Source organism: Mirounga leonina, unplaced genomic scaffold (genome assembly GCF_011800145.1).
Source record: "Mirounga leonina isolate KUSES-001 unplaced genomic scaffold, KU_Mleo_1.0 Mir_115, whole genome shotgun sequence".
NCBI lineage: Eukaryota > Metazoa > Chordata > Mammalia > Carnivora > Phocidae > Mirounga > Mirounga leonina.
This window is the reverse complement of record NW_023270268.1, coordinates 37977548-37993011: the sequence shown is the minus strand read 5'-3', so window position 1 is coordinate 37993011 and position 15464 is coordinate 37977548. Positions and strand designations below refer to the sequence as shown.

Below are 15464 nucleotides of genomic sequence, written 5' to 3'. Positions count from 1 at the left end.
CGTATCTATGATTCCCGTAGATGCATTTGAGGTAAAGCAAGGCATTTTTCAATTTAAATTCATTTGGATTGTTTGATAATATTAAAAATTTTTAATACATACAAGTTGGTTAAAATTCGAACATTACCAAACCCAAATTTGACTCTCCAGCTGAATGTGTTAGAGAAAGGCCCATTTCTAAGTTGTCAGCGAAGGTGTTCCTTCTGTTTTCTTTTCCTGCTGCTGCTGTAACAAATTACCACAAAACCAAGTGGTTTAAAACAACACATTTATTCTCTTACACTTCTGGAGGTCAGAAGTCTGAACTCACTTTCACTGAGCTAAAGTCAAGCTGTCAGCAGGGCTGTTTCCTTCTGGAAGCTCTGAGGGGAGAATCCGTTTCCATGCCTATTGCAGGTTCAAGAAGCTGCTGCATGTTTTGGCTGTGGTCCCCTCCTCCATCTGCAAAGCACATCCCTCCTGCCTCTGCTTCTGTGCTCGTATTACCTCTCCTCTTCTGGAGTCAAGCCTCTGTCTTCTAAGGACACCTGTGGTTACATTTCGGGCCCACCTAGACAATCCAGGATACTCTCCCCTTCTCAAGACCCTTAACTTGATCACACCTGCACAGTCCCTTTGCACATAAGGTAGCATATTGACCAGCTCCGAGGATTGGAATGTGGACATCTTGGGGGGTCACTCTTCAGCCTACCACACCCTGCTCTATTCAAAGCCAATCTTTTCATCTATGTCCTTCTGACCTCCTCCCTTTCTTGCTTGAAACTTCCCTCTATCCAATAGTCCTCTTCTTTTTCTCCATCGTTTCCATCTTTTACCTCTGCTTCCTTTTTTCTTTCTTTCCCATAACCTATAAATTTAAGTTTTCCTGAATGCAGAAGAAAAAAAAGGAACCCTTTCTTGACTCTATCCTGCTGTAGCTTTTTCTGCCATGTCTCTCCTCTTTATATTCAAATATTTTAAAATTTTTTTTCAAGTTTCATTTCCTAGCCTTTAAAATCGTACAGGGATAAACACCAAACAGTGTTCCTAAGTTAAAAAAAATTTGTAAACATTGCTCAGTTGGCAAAAAATAAGACAACTCATCAGAGGTCAAAAATGTTGAGAATCCCAAATCCAAAAGGATAAATAAGTACTTGCAGGTGGCAGCTTCCTTCAGGACATGTGCCAGTTCTTAGTAACCTAGAACTTCATTTGCAACAGACCAGGCTTAGAGATAGGAGACAGAGCTCAGGGTCCGGGCAAGGGACGAGACTGGATCAAAGACCAGAACATAAAGAAGGCACCCATAGAAAGTGACACCAATGTGACTGAACTCATTCTCCTCCTCCCCAAGGGAGATAGTAAGGAAATTGGCTGTTTGGTAAAGGGAAGAAAAGGTAGTCTCTCATGAGAATTCCTAACTAAAAACCAGTCCACATGTGAGTTTGAGGTTAGAATTTATACTACCTGACTGTACAAAAAAACTGTAGTCAAGAATTTAAAGTTTCTGGGACGCCTGGGTGGCTCAGTCAGTTATGAGTCATGTGATAATTTAAACAAGAAACTGAATACATGTGTTAAATAGCTGATAAGACATAGCTCCAAAGAGGATTAGGGAACTGGGAAAGAGTTGTGAAGTAATTACGTGGAATATAACATAAAAAGACAATACATGAAAAATATAAAAAAGAGGGTAAGAGCCATAGAGGCTAGAGTGCAAGGATCTAATATACATTTAATTGGAGTTCCATAAGAAAAAAATAGAGAATGTAAGAAATTTAATGTTTGAAGAAATAATAGCTGAGTTTTTCCAATATAAATGACAGATACCAATTATTAAATTCAAGAACTCAATAAATCCTAAGCAAAACATTTTAGAATCAGGCTGTCATGTTTAATGAAAAACCAATTTTGTTATTTTTAAATCACACTAATTCTTCCCATTCATGAGAAAGTATATAGCTCCATTTATTGAGGTCTTTTAAAATACCTTTGAATGAGGTCTTATAATTTTCTCTATTAAGGCCTTATACACAATTATGAGATTTATTTTTGAGTATTTTATATTTTTAGTTGCTATGAAAATAATATCTTTTTAAAAATACAAACTTTTGGGGGGTATATTAATATACCCATTCCTGCATGTATTTTAGAATTATTTACTCAGGAAAATACTTGTTTGTGAATAAAAGAATTAAAAGACCTTTTCAGTTAAACAAGAGCTGAGAGAGTTTTCTACCAATAGACGCTAACTAAAGAAACTTCATATTCTGTACTTCAGGCAGAAAGGTAGCAGTCACTGAATAAAGAACTGAACTACAGGAGGAAACACTGAGCGAAGATCCTGGTCCTAAGAGCTGAAGGACTTGCGGGCTCCTGTGTTGTTGAGGAATAGGGTGAAGATATTAAGCTGTGTAATATGCTAAAGTAAATGTGGATGTTAAATTTAGGGCAACCATTAGAGTCTTTAACTTCCAAAACAGTGGAGAGAAAACATGAAATGAGAAAAAAGTTCATTCCAAAGGAAGGCAAGAAAAGAGAAAAGGACAAACATTTTATTTTTATTTTTTTTAAAGATTTTTATTTATTTGACAGAGAGAGATACAGCGAGAGAGGGAACACAAGCAGGGGGAGTGGAGAGGGAGAAGCAGGCCTCCCGCCGAGCAGGGAGCCCGATGTGGGGCTCGGTCCCAGGACCCTGAGATCATGACCTGAGCCGAAGGCAGACGCTTAATGACTGAGCCACCCAGGCGCCCCAAGGACAAACATTTTAAAAGGAAAGACAAAAAAAGCACAAAATAAGATGGTAGAATTATATCTAGATCTATGTGTAATCAATATAAATGCAAATGGATCAAATCATTAGTGAGAAGACAAAGCATATTAGACTGGATAATAAAACAAATCCAATATATGCTGTTTATAAGACATATCTCCAAAAAAAATAACACAGAGCATTTGAGCTTAAAAGGATAGAAAAAGATATTGGAAGCAAAGGCCAATTGAAAGAAAACTGGCATAGCTTTATTGATATCACGGAAAAGTAGATTTTAGGCAGAAAGCATTACTAAAAATAGTTACTGTGTAATGATAAAAGGTACAATTTATCAGGAAGGTGTAATAATAGTAAACTTATATGTACAGAAAAATATATAAAGCAAGAAATAGATAAATAAAAATTACTAGATCTGCAAAGTCCACTATTATAGTAGGAGATTCTTTTTTTTTAATTTAATTTTATTATGTTACGTTAGTCACCATACAGTACTTCATTAGTTTTTTTTTTTAAGATTTTATTTATTTATTTATTAGAGAGTGAGCGAGAGAGAAACAGCATGAGAGGGGAGAGGGTCAGAGGGAGAAGCAGGCTTCCCGCAGACCAGGGAGCCTGATGTGGGACTCGATCCCAGGACCCTGTGATCATGACCTGAGCTGAAGGCAGACGCTTAACGACTGAGCCACCCAGGCGCCCCCAGTACTTCATTAGTTTTTGACAGGGGGCAGGGCAACTCTGCCCAAACAGGGTTGCCTGAGTAACAGCACGGCAGGCTCCTCCCCGAGAAGACAGGCTGGGAGAACAAGAGGCCAACAACCCTAAGGTCCCTACAAAACAGGTTCATCTTACTTGGGTTGTGGTCAATAATTTGGACTCTGTACATTCCCTCAACCACCCCTCAACAGAATGACTAGGAGGAGGAACCCCCAAAATAAGAAAGACTCAGAGACTGTGACTTCTGCCACAGATTTACAAATGGATACAGATATAACTAAGATGTCGGAGATGGACTTCAGGGTAACAGTTACGAAGACGATAGCTAGAATGGAGAAATCGATTAATGGCAACATTGAGTCTCTAAGGGCAAAAATGAAAGCTGAACTGGCAGAACTTAAAAATGCTGTCAATGAGATCCAATTGAATCTAGATACTCTAACAGCAGAAGAACGAATTAATAGGAGATTCTTTTTTTTTTTTTTTTAAGATTTTATTTATTTATTTGAGACAGAGAGAATGAGAGAGAGAGAGCACATGAGAGGGGGAAGAGTCAGAGGGAGAAGCAGACTCCCTGCCGAGCAGGGAGCCCGATGCGGGACTTGATCCAGGAACTCCAGGATCATGACCTGAGCTGAAGGCAGTCGCTTAACCAACTGAACCACCCAGGCGCCCTTAGTAGGAGATTCTTAACACATCCCTTTGAGTAGTTCATAGATTAACTGTCGATTGGAGAAGGATGGAAAATTGGGATGTAGAAGATTTGAAAAACAATTAACAATTTTAATCTAACGGATAAATTGAAAACAAGTGCATTCAACAACTGGGGAAAATACATTTTTTTTTTTTTTAAGCAAAAATGGACCCAGGAAAAAGAAAACCCAGAATTGCCAAATAATTATTAAAGAAACTTAATCTGTAGTTAAAAGTCTTCCTATCAAGGGGGGTGGGGTGGAGGGATCAGGCCCAGATTGTTTTTCTTCATGAGTTCTTTTTTTTTTTTTTTTAAAGGTTTTATTTATTTATTTGACAGAGAGAGAGATAGTAAGAGAGGGAACACAAGCAGGGGGAGTGGGAGAGGGAGAAGCAGGCCTCCCGCAGAGCAGGGAGCCTGATGCGGGGCTCGATCCCAGGACCCTGGGATCATGACCTGAGCCGAAGGCAGACGCTTAACGACTGAGCCACCCAGGCACCCCTTTTCTCCATGAGTTCTAACAAACATTTGAGGAACAAATGATGCCAACAGGATACAGATTCTTCCAGAGAAAAATAGGGATTGTTTCACAGCTGATTTTATAAAGCTAGTATAAATTGACACCAAAACAAGGTAAGGACCGAACCAAAAAGAGAATATTAAAGACCTATCTTACTTATGAATGTGATGAAAAATAAATCTTAAAGAAAAAATATTAGCAAGTCAAATCTAACAATGTATAAAAAAGGCTCTCTATCCAGGAATTCAAGGTTGGCTTGAACTTAGAAAATCTACTAATATAATTGTATATGTTACCAGATTAAAGTGTGACTTGTAGATTTAAATTTTTATTTATTGGAAACATTAATTTATTCAAGAATATCTTTTCTTAAAAAGCTTGAATAAATAATTTTGGGGGTGCCTGGGTGGCTCAGTCAGTTGGACATCCAACTCTTGATCTCAACTCATGCCTTGATCTCAGGGTCGTGAGTTCAAGCCCCACATTGGGCTCTTTGCTGGGCATAGAACCTACTTAAAAAAAAAAAAAGTTTGTATTTTTAAAAAGATATTATTTGCATAGCAACTAAAAATATAAAATACTCAAAAATAAATCTCATAATTGTGTATAAGGCCTTAATAGAGAAAATTATAAGACCTTATTCAAAGGTATTTTAAAAGACCTCAATAAATGGAGCTATATACTTTCTCATGAATGGGAAGAATTAGTGTGATTTAAAAATAACAAAATTGGTTTTTCATTAAACATGACAGCCTGATTCTAAAATGTTCATGGAATTGCAAGGAGTTGGGGGAAGGGGATGACACTAGGCAGTTCTGAAGGAGAACCTGGCAGGAGGGTTTACCTTACATGATGGAGCCATATCAGAAAGCTGTCGTAATTAGGACAATGAGGTTTTAATAGAAATAGACAAACAGACTAATGAAGACACCAAAAAGAGGCCAGAAACATATCCACACATGTCTGCAGATGGGGCACATCACAGAGACCCACATGTCAGCTAGTAAAAAAAAAAAAATGGCCCCACTGAAAAATGAGGCAGGGATAAATTTTATTCTTATGGGAAAAATGAATTGTATCACACAAAAATCAACTACAGATGCATTGAAAACTTAAATGATAATTTCTGCTCATCAAAATACACCTTAGAGAGAGGGAAAAGAGAAGGTACAAAACAAAAACTGATATCTGTAACATATTTGACAAAGATCCCTGGGTCCAGAATATATCAAGAAATTCTAGGGGCGCCTCGGTGACTCAGTTGTTAAACGTCTGCCTTTGGCTCAGGTCATGATCCCAGGGTCCTGGGATCGAGCCCCACATCGGGCTCCCTGCTCCGTGGGAAGCCTGCTTCTCCCTCTCCCACTCCCCCTGCTTGTGTTCCTTCTCTCCCTGTGTCTCTCTCTGTCTCTCTCTGTCTAATAAATAGATAAAATCTTAAAATAAAATCTTAAGGTAAAATCTTAAAAAAAAATTCTAAGAATTAGAGGTGCCTGGGTGGCTCAGTTGTTGGGCATCTGCCTTCGGGTCCTGGAATCAAGCCCCACATCGGGCTCGCTGCTCAGCGAAGAGCCTGCTTCTCCCTCTCCCTCTGCTGCTCCCCCTGCTTGTGCTCACTCTGTGTCTGTCTCTCGCTCTGTGTCAAATAAAGAAATTAAATCTTAAAGAAAAAAAAATTCTAAGAATTAATAAGGAAAAGACAATTCAGTAGGAAAAAAATGGGGAAAAGACATGAAGAGGCATTCCCAAAAGAAGAACGCTGCACAGTGAATAAATCTTTGAAAAGAATGTAAATTGGTACAGCAACTTTGGAAATCAGCTTGGCATTATCTAACAAAGTTGAAAATGGGCATATATCCTGTGACCTCGCATGGAGCATGTACCCTCCCCTCCTGGTGTGCCCACTAAAGTTACTTTTGCCCATGTGCACCACAAGACGTATACAAGAATATTCTTAGCAATACTGTTTGTAGTGGAGGGCAGAGGAAATAAGCCTAATGTTTATCAACAAAAGAACAGTTAAATCATGTTCTAGTTCACACAATGCAGCAGTGGAAAGCAGTGGATGAATCTCACAGTTACAACGTTGAGTGTGAAAAAAATAACAGAAAAATACATACCGTACCCTTGCATTTATACGAAGTTTGAAAGTATGCAAACCTATACAGTATATTGCTTGGTGGTGCGTAGGTATTGGTAAGTCTATAGGTAAAGGAAAGGATAAACACAAAACTCAGGGTAGTGATTGCCTCCGTGAAGGCGGGGGGGATGCACTGATAAATGTCGAGCACCTCTCACTTCTGAGGAGTTTGCCTGGAATAGTTTGACAGCCAGCCTACTGACCAACACTTTCACCAGAGGAATATTTTTTCATAGAGTACTTCTGGGATGGGGCAGTGCAGAAAATGAGAAAACCTATTTGAAATGGGGGGTAAAAGCCTGACTAGGAGGAGGAGTGTTGTGGTTGGTGAGATCACCTCATCATCCCTGTGTCTTGTTCAGTGCAGTTATATCAATACCATTGGATTGAGTTCAAAAATATTTATTAAACCCCAGCCATGTGGTGGGCACTGTTAGGTAGCGGGATATAAAGATAAATAAAAAACGCCAAGATAAGTAGTGGGAGGGGTGAAACAAGGCAGCTGGTGAATTGGCAAAGGAATGTCCTGGGTGGGTTTCTGACAAGGAGTCCTTCGGTCCAGTTGGGACAAGTGGTGAGGTCGGAGAGGTTTTTGGGAAGAGCTTAGTCTTGAAAGAAGAGTTGCAGTTGGTCATAGGCGGAAGGGAGGACTCATTCCAAGTAGAAGGAGCTCCATCAACAGAGGTACATGGAATATGCTATTCTGGAGCCCAAACCTTGAGTTGGGGCCTAGAGAGAGAGAGGAGGCAGGAGTGCTGAGCAGGGTTCCACACCCTGCAGACACGGGAGACTTTAGGGTGCACTTAGGTGGGAAATGACAGGACCAGTGCCTTAGAATCTCCATCCCTGACAAGATGAGCAGAGAGGCTGGTTAGAACGCTGTGGCAGGGGGTCCAGGTGAAGTCGAGGAGGTAGGGAAGGATGGTAGAGATGGAGGGGAGGAGGTGGATCAAGAAATGTTCAGGACACAAGATTGGCAGGGTATGGTGTTGGCTGGCCGTAGGGATTGAAGAAGAGGAAGGCTGGGATGACAAAGCAGAGACAGCTAACACAGCTAGCTCTGTAAGACCAAACAGCATCCTCCACCCTTCCCGGGATCTGCCAGCATGGAATGAATCCAAGTTCGATTTCCTCTTGCCTTTCTAGTGATTTGTAACATTAATTTGCAGATGCAACACATGGCCCTCAGAACATTTATGGCACTGTGATTCTGTCACATTCATGCTAAAGCTCAGTAGCAGCATAACAAAAATATGTCTTTGTTACTAAAATACTCCTCCTTGAGAAAATTCAATTTCCAATTTAACGCTCCCAAGATTAGCTCATAGAAAAGGCATTAGATGATCACTATAATTGTAACATCATCCCCAGAAGGCTGACCTGATTAGGTCTTGGAGTTTCCTTTGCTGCTTGTAATAAGTGCTTTTTGTAATTTTATCATTTAAACAAGTTTAATGTATTTTATTTGTAATTGTAGTGGGGTATTGTGTTTCATGCACATTGTATTTATTTAATGGAATGTGTTTTCAAAAGCAAGACAGAATATTTCTGATAAAGGCTTGATTCTCAATGATCTCCATCACTTTTGTGACCAGGATGCTAAATGTAGGTCACAAAGCTCACATTTAGGTTTGTCCCATCCCTTGGCTCAGAAGATTATATACTTCAGGACAGAGAAGATCCTGCAGTTTTCTAACTGGTCTGGTCAAGTACAGATCTACCTCCCCCACCAACACACACACAAACATTCTCACTCAAAGTAGCTGATAGGTGGGGAAAAAATGGAGTTGCCTCATTATTTGCTGCCCACTGATGCCTAAGATGTGGTTCGGCTGGGGGCCCCTGGGTGGCTCAGTTGGGTTAAGCGACTGCCTTCGGCTCAGGTCATGATCCTGGAGTCCCGGAATCGAGTTCCTCATTGGGCTCCCTGCTCCGCAGGGAGTCTCCTTCTCCCTCTGACCCTCCCCCCCTCATGCTTTCTCTCTATCATTCTCTCTCTCTCAATTAAAAAAAAAAAAAAGTGGGTCAGCTGAGAAGATGCCTCAATAATGTTTAGTCAAACCACCAATTAACTCAGTTAAATAACCTGTTCAGTTTTTTTTTTCCACTTCTGAATTAGTCTTTTTTTTTTTTTAAAGATTTTTTATTTATTTATTTGACAGAGAGAGAGACAGCGAGAGCAGGAACACAAGCAGGGGGAGTGGGAGAGGGAGAAGCAGGCTTCCTGCCGAGCAGGGAGCCCGATGCGGGGCTCGATCCCAGGACCCTGGGATCGTGACCTGAGCCGAAGGCAGACGCTGAACGACTGAGCCACCCAGGCGCCCCTGAATTAGTCTTTTAATAGAATTAGCCGCACAGTATTTTTAACCATTGCTTAAATAATAATAGAAAAAGTTCAAATGAAACTCTTTTATGTAATAGTTATCCCGTAAGACTTACGAGTGCTTCTGAGCCTCAGTTATTGTCACCACTAAATCTTTAGTGCCAGCTAACCAGCAAGCCCCTAAAATAGCTTTAAAATTAGAGTTCTCCATGATGCTGTTCATAACCACCAAAGCCATCGCTTTCTCTCTCCTTCACAGCATTCCGCTACCGAGATTATAAACAGAAATGTTTCCATTTCGGGCATGCATCAGAGCTTTCGTTAAAAATGAAATGGAAGTCCCGCCTTTCTTATCCCCTGGTGACCAGCCCGCTGAGATGATCCCTCAGGCTGAGTCTTCACAGGGTGTGGGACTTTGTTCATCAGATTTCTCCATCTGACTCTCTCTGGCCAGCATCCCTAGCTCCCCGGCCAGCTCAAATCCAGAGTCTTAGTCAAAAGAAGCAGTGTGGTTCCCACGTCAGGCCAAATGCTAAGGTGCTCGTGAAGAACCAGCCACAGCTTCCATGTTTACATTGGTCCCGATGTCTCCCTGGTCCTAGGTTCAAATCCTGACTCCCCTACATACTAGCTCTAGGGCCCTGGGCAAATCACTTGAACTCTCTGAACTTCACTTGTCTTTTCGGGAAGAAAGGGATAATAATAGGGTTGCCGTGAAGGTAGAGTTCGAGAGTTCACATAAAGCACAGTGGTGAACTGAGCAAACACGCAGTAAATGTTAGCTAGTAGCATTAATACTGAGCAGATTGAGACTTTTGCCTTTTGAAGTATTTTAACTTTTAAGGTTACACATATCAATCTATTATCAAAAATTAATGGAAAGCAGAATTCTCCATTTCAGAGGGATGCCACTTAAAAACATTTTTGTTAATGTTTTTCTTCTTTTAGGCCAATTGTATCTGAGAGAAATGAACTTCTCATTCAGTTTTTGTCAGACTTAAGTTTAACTGCAGATGGGTTTATTGGTCACTATAAATTCAGGCCAAAAAAACTGCCTACAACTACAGCACCACCTGTTACCACCACATTCCCTGTAACCACAGGTGAGTCTTTTGTTTTGATGTTCGTGCACAAACTTCAGGAGTGTAAGAAAAATTCTTTTGAGGTAGGAAAAAAAAAATTAAAACAAAGATACTTGAAACTAAAATAAGTTAAATAAGATGAAAACTTATCTAAGAGAATAATACGACTCCATTAATGAAAGAAAAGTATAAGGTGTAAAAAATGTTTATAAGCAAATAATTTTTGTCATCTAAGAAAATTATGACCACTTAAAAAATACTAGGAACCCTGGTATATAGGCACAGATCATTATAAGCCCAATTTTTCTTTTCTGTACTTATAAAAATTATGGCTTTCTTTTTATTACACAGAATTGTAGTATTTTAGATTGAAGTTCTAGGGCCTTGATACTTGTCCATTTTCACATCTGCCAGGTTTTTGGGTTTTGTTTTTGTTTTGCTTTGCTCTGAAATGGGTTGTGCAAAATACATTTTTTTTCTCCCAAATTGGGGTAAATCAAACAAAATATTCAGTGTGTTGTAGAAGCCAGTTGGGAAACTCTGGTCTGGGGCATGACCTAAGAAATGGAGAGGCAAGAGTGGAGCCCCGTGCCGAGTCTCTACATCCTGTCAGCTTCACCCACTGAGAGTTCAGGCATCAGATCTCAAAATCTAAATCTGGGAGAATTTAGAAAAAAGTGGGAATGAAGGATCTGAAGTTAAGATACAAGATAGGTTGAAAATGAGCCCCGCTTTATTGCCCACCATTTTCTGCTTGCACCCAAAGTAGGCCTGACCTGAGTGCAGGCACTTCCAGAAAGGGCTGATTTTTCTGAGCACTCCACAAGTATGCCACCTTGTGGCCTAGACATGTACTGCCTAATATTAAAGCAGTATTTCTTATTTCTCCAGCTCCTCGCAGGGGACACTGATGTCCTTATTCTTTCCAGTGAATTAACTGGCTCCCTAGATTTTTATCTTCAGTCCTAAACTTTCTCTGAAATTGCAAACATCGATTTATAATTATCTCCTAAGGTTTTGTGACTGCTAACCACTTAAATTAAAACATATCAAACTCAACTCATTTTTATCACACTATTTTCTGCCTTAAATCTGCTTCTTCACTGCTTTCCCAAGCATGGTCCACAGCATTAGTAGATCATCCTTGAGCTCCCCTATCTTACCTCCCCACGGTATGCCCCACTCCACACACACAAAGCAGACCATGTCTCCCACTTGAATTCATGGTCTACACTTGTGCTATCCAATACCGTAGCCACTAGGGGACCCTTGAAATGTGGCTAGTGATGCGGAGGACTTGAATTTTAATTTAATTAAATGTAAGAAGCCTCTTGTGGCTAGTGGCTACCAGAATGGGCAGCACGGGAGTCAGACTCCTTCATGCCATGTATAAGACCCTTCACGTGTTGTACTAGCCTCTCTTTCTAGCTCCGTCTTTAGGTCCTACCACCTCTCTCCTTATGCTTCTAAGTAGTTTAGAGTATTAGGATTTTATCCTAAGTGTGGGGGAAACTGTCGATGGATTTAGGCAAAGTTCAGGATTAGATTCTCACTTCGTGGAGGTCACTCTGGTCACTGTGAGGTGAATGGATGGTAGGGTCAAGAGATCACAGGCGCTTGTGGTTGTCCAGGTGAACTGTGCAATGACAGAAATACAGAGAGAGTCAAGAAATGATGACTATAGTGCAAGCCAGGGGCCTTGGGAGATACTGACAGGTCTTTCATTAGTGATTAATTGGACTAGGGAGATCAGGGGGGTGCTTGGCTTGCACAGCTCTGGGGATGATGAGACCATTCACCGAAGCAGAGAACCGGGTCTAGGGGTCGAGTCATTAGTTAAGCTGTGGCTTGTTGGGTTTGAGGTGTCTGTGAGACACTCAAGTGGACTAGTCAAGTCCAGTTTGATCCGTGGCCTCCTCCAGAAGAGATTTCAGCAAGAGATTTACATTTGAGAATCATCAACATATACCTGGTTGACGCCGTGATCCAGAATGAGGTCACCTAAGGAGGGGTTAGGGGAGAAAGGAGAAGGGCTGGAATTCAATCTCTAGAAACTCCAACTTTTTAAAAAGGAGGATATACTAGCAAAGGAGACTGAAAAGATAAGAGCTTGAAGGAGAGACAGCTACATTGGATGTTAGGATGTCTAAATTTGAGAGCTTGGTGATGAAGGACAAGCAGGAAGACATGTGAGCCTGGGACTGAGTGATGGAGACAGGGCAGAGGGAACGTCTGGGAAGGATGGAGCCACAGCACTGAGAGTGGTGGGGGGACCCGCCGAGATGGGCGCAGGTGCATCTGGAGAGGAAGGGCCCGGGACCACCTGCCATGCAGGGAGTGCAGGGAGAGAGCAGACAGTGAGGTGAGAAGGTTCAGGGTGCTCTAATGATGACCTAAAACCAAAAGAGCAGGGATCTACCGATGGGAGGGAAGGAGCAGGGTGGGACACGCACCCAGTTTCCAGACTGATGTTCCGAAGTTGAGAAGAGCCGTTTCCAGTGTCCACGGAAAGCATGCTCTTTCATCAGACATGGAGAACCATTAATGCTGCTACTTTTTGACTCAGTTCATTAGGTAAAGTTAGGTCCCCAACTTCTGGAACCGTGTTCCCTCTAAATGTTCTCTGAGCTCTTTGTCTTAAAAAAAAAAAAAAATTATACACATACACAGATGCTATTATATGTATTTTAACATTAAATTGTACGTATTTTAATATTGTGATCCACTTGAGATCCTTTTTTGGAGTTAAGTATGGGTACAGATTAAGACTAAATAAATAAATTCACAGAAGAGTTCACAAAACATATCAGAAGGGCAATGTTACAATTGCAAAATCTTGCCCGGGGAGTACAATTCTGTTCCAGTTGTTGTTTGGTTCTTCCTAGCATATTGCCACATATAAGTGAATAATTAGCAAATATTTTGGAGACTTTTTTTTATTGATGATAATGGGAGTTAAATATTTTCATTTCGTTAACCCCCAGTTTCTCAGCGTTGGCAGCATTTACATTTTGGGCCAGCGAATGCTTTGCTGTGGGGAGCGGTTTCTTGTAGGATGTTTGGCCGCATGCCCGGTATCTACCCACTAGATGGCAGTAGCGACTCTTGCCGTGACAGCCACAGCTATTTGCGGGCCGGGCAAAATGTCACCCGAGGGCGAAAATCACCTTTGCTGAAGAACACCTTTGCTGCGTTTGCCTCTTTCATTTTATTTTTAAATTAGTCAACTTCTCAGTTCTTAAGATCCTTATAGGCAATGATAGGCTCAAAATAAATGTTCAGTGATCGGTTACAGCTATTTACAGGTATAACGCACTTTACGCATGAGCAGTGTTTCTCCAAACGTATACCACTCACATTTGGGCAGCTGTGTATTTTAAATGCACCCAGAAAGCTCCCTCTATCCTCAGGGGGAGCACCGTTGGATGCCTTTTGTAAAGTGAAGAATTAACCTGTATTTTCTGAGTTCTTATTTGTTGTACTGGGTTCTTCTAAGCAGGGCGCATGGAGACTGCATCTGTTTTTGGTGAGTGTTAGTTATATAGAAGGGAAGAAGAGAATAGGGCTAAATTTGGGTTATCTTTGATCGCAGGTTTAAAATTCAGCAGAGGGTATTGAGTTACCCTGAGGAAATTAGAGCAGTAGTTGGTAGCTTAAAGAATTTGTTTTGAATGTTTTCGAATGATTTCATTGCAATGACAGCTTGGTGGCTCAGGGAAATAAATAGGAATTTTAAATAGATGGATTCAGGTCTAAACACCAATCACACTTGAATTCATTTTCCTGAATCTTATGTCTTTCTTCTTTGAATTTAGGTTTAAAACCCACAGTGGCCCTGTGTCAACAAAAGTGTAGACGGACGGGGACTCTGGAGAGCAATTATTGTTCAAGTAACTTTGGTAAGAAATAAAACCCCTCCTTTTCTCTTTAATCAGAAACTTGAGACTGCATGCTTAATCTCAAAGGAACCGCCATGAATGTGATGGTAAAGGGTCAGTTACACTCTTCATTTACCCAAGAAAAGATTTTCCTATACCCTAAGGTACGTTGACTAGTGCTGTTCAAAGCGTTAGAGTTCACAACTGAGAATAATATGTATACAGAAAATATGCTTTTTTTCACATAAACTTATCAGTTTGACTCCTGGAGTATGATACTGCTGCTTTGTGTATTCTGGCTGGCTCAGTGTTCTTGAAAAACCCTGTACCCTTTTTCTCACATATTTTTCATGTCCTGGGTATTTTTTCACACATCTGTAATTCCACTTAAGTAAATTAGAAACCAATCCAAGCTGGCCTTTCTCAGAAGAAATTAAAGTATTTCCTCTGTCATGTCCTTCCAAAGTACTAAATTAAAACTTGGGAACCTGAAATCTATTTGGAAATGCTTATAAATTGAAACCTGAGGAGATACTACCTAATGACTTAGAATTTCTAAGAGCTTTCTCCAATTTAAAAAAAAAAAAAAAAATGGCACTTTCTGTAAAAATCACTAAAGAGCAAGAGATACCAAGTTTAATTACGTGGGCTATTTTTAAAAGGGACATTGAAGAAAAGTCTTGTCAGGAAAAGAAAGTTGCTAAAACCTAAATACGTTACCCAGAATGAAGGGTCTCCCAGAAGAGGCTTGGCTTGCTTTTTCTGTGCCTGAAGGTGGTGACTCTCTGCAGCCCAGACGAACTATGTCGTAGCAAAGGTGTGAAGACACTGAAGAATCTAGGGCCCTAAGCCTTACTGGAGTTTGTGTGCTGAAATTCAAGTAACAGGCGTAAAAATGAAAACAAATTGCTGTCACATGCAGGCTAGTCTTCGGTGGGAGGCGCTTAAGGAAATCTCCCCCCATGTCCTTTGGCTCTAGACTAACATCTCCCTTGGCTCTAGACTAACATTGTGCAGTGAACACTGACCACCAGGAATCAAAGTAAGGCATGGTAAGAATTCTGATTTTATGGATTTTGCCTGCTACATAAGCAGTGACTTCTCACTTCATCCTGAAGGGTCGGGTCAGCCAAGTCCAAAACCTGATTTATTCCATTGTGACTCTCTTCCATGGCAAAATGACCAAATACTATCCCCGGTGGCCCACTGGCTCTCAGCCTGCATTGGTAACAGGGATAAGGCTCATAAAACATTCTCCCAATCCAAGTCCCGCACCACACAGAATTGTCACCCACAAAACACCAAAAGCATGTCTTTGAGAAATATAGCAGCCAGCCTTCCATGGCTCCGAAGTGAGA

The 15464-nt window shown here is 40.8% G+C and overlaps 1 protein-coding gene across 1 annotated transcript in view; it reads left to right on the top strand.

Moving 5' to 3' along the window:
• PCOLCE2 (procollagen C-endopeptidase enhancer 2) overlaps nt 1–15464 on the top strand; it is a 71306-nt gene that overhangs the window by 51089 nt on the left and 4753 nt on the right. Inside the window, exons 6-7 of the mRNA XM_034996287.1 lie at nt 10095–10249; nt 14044–14127. Coding sequence (XP_034852178.1) covers nt 10095–10249; nt 14044–14127 — 239 coding nt within the window. The remainder of the gene's footprint in view (nt 1–10094; nt 10250–14043; nt 14128–15464) is intronic.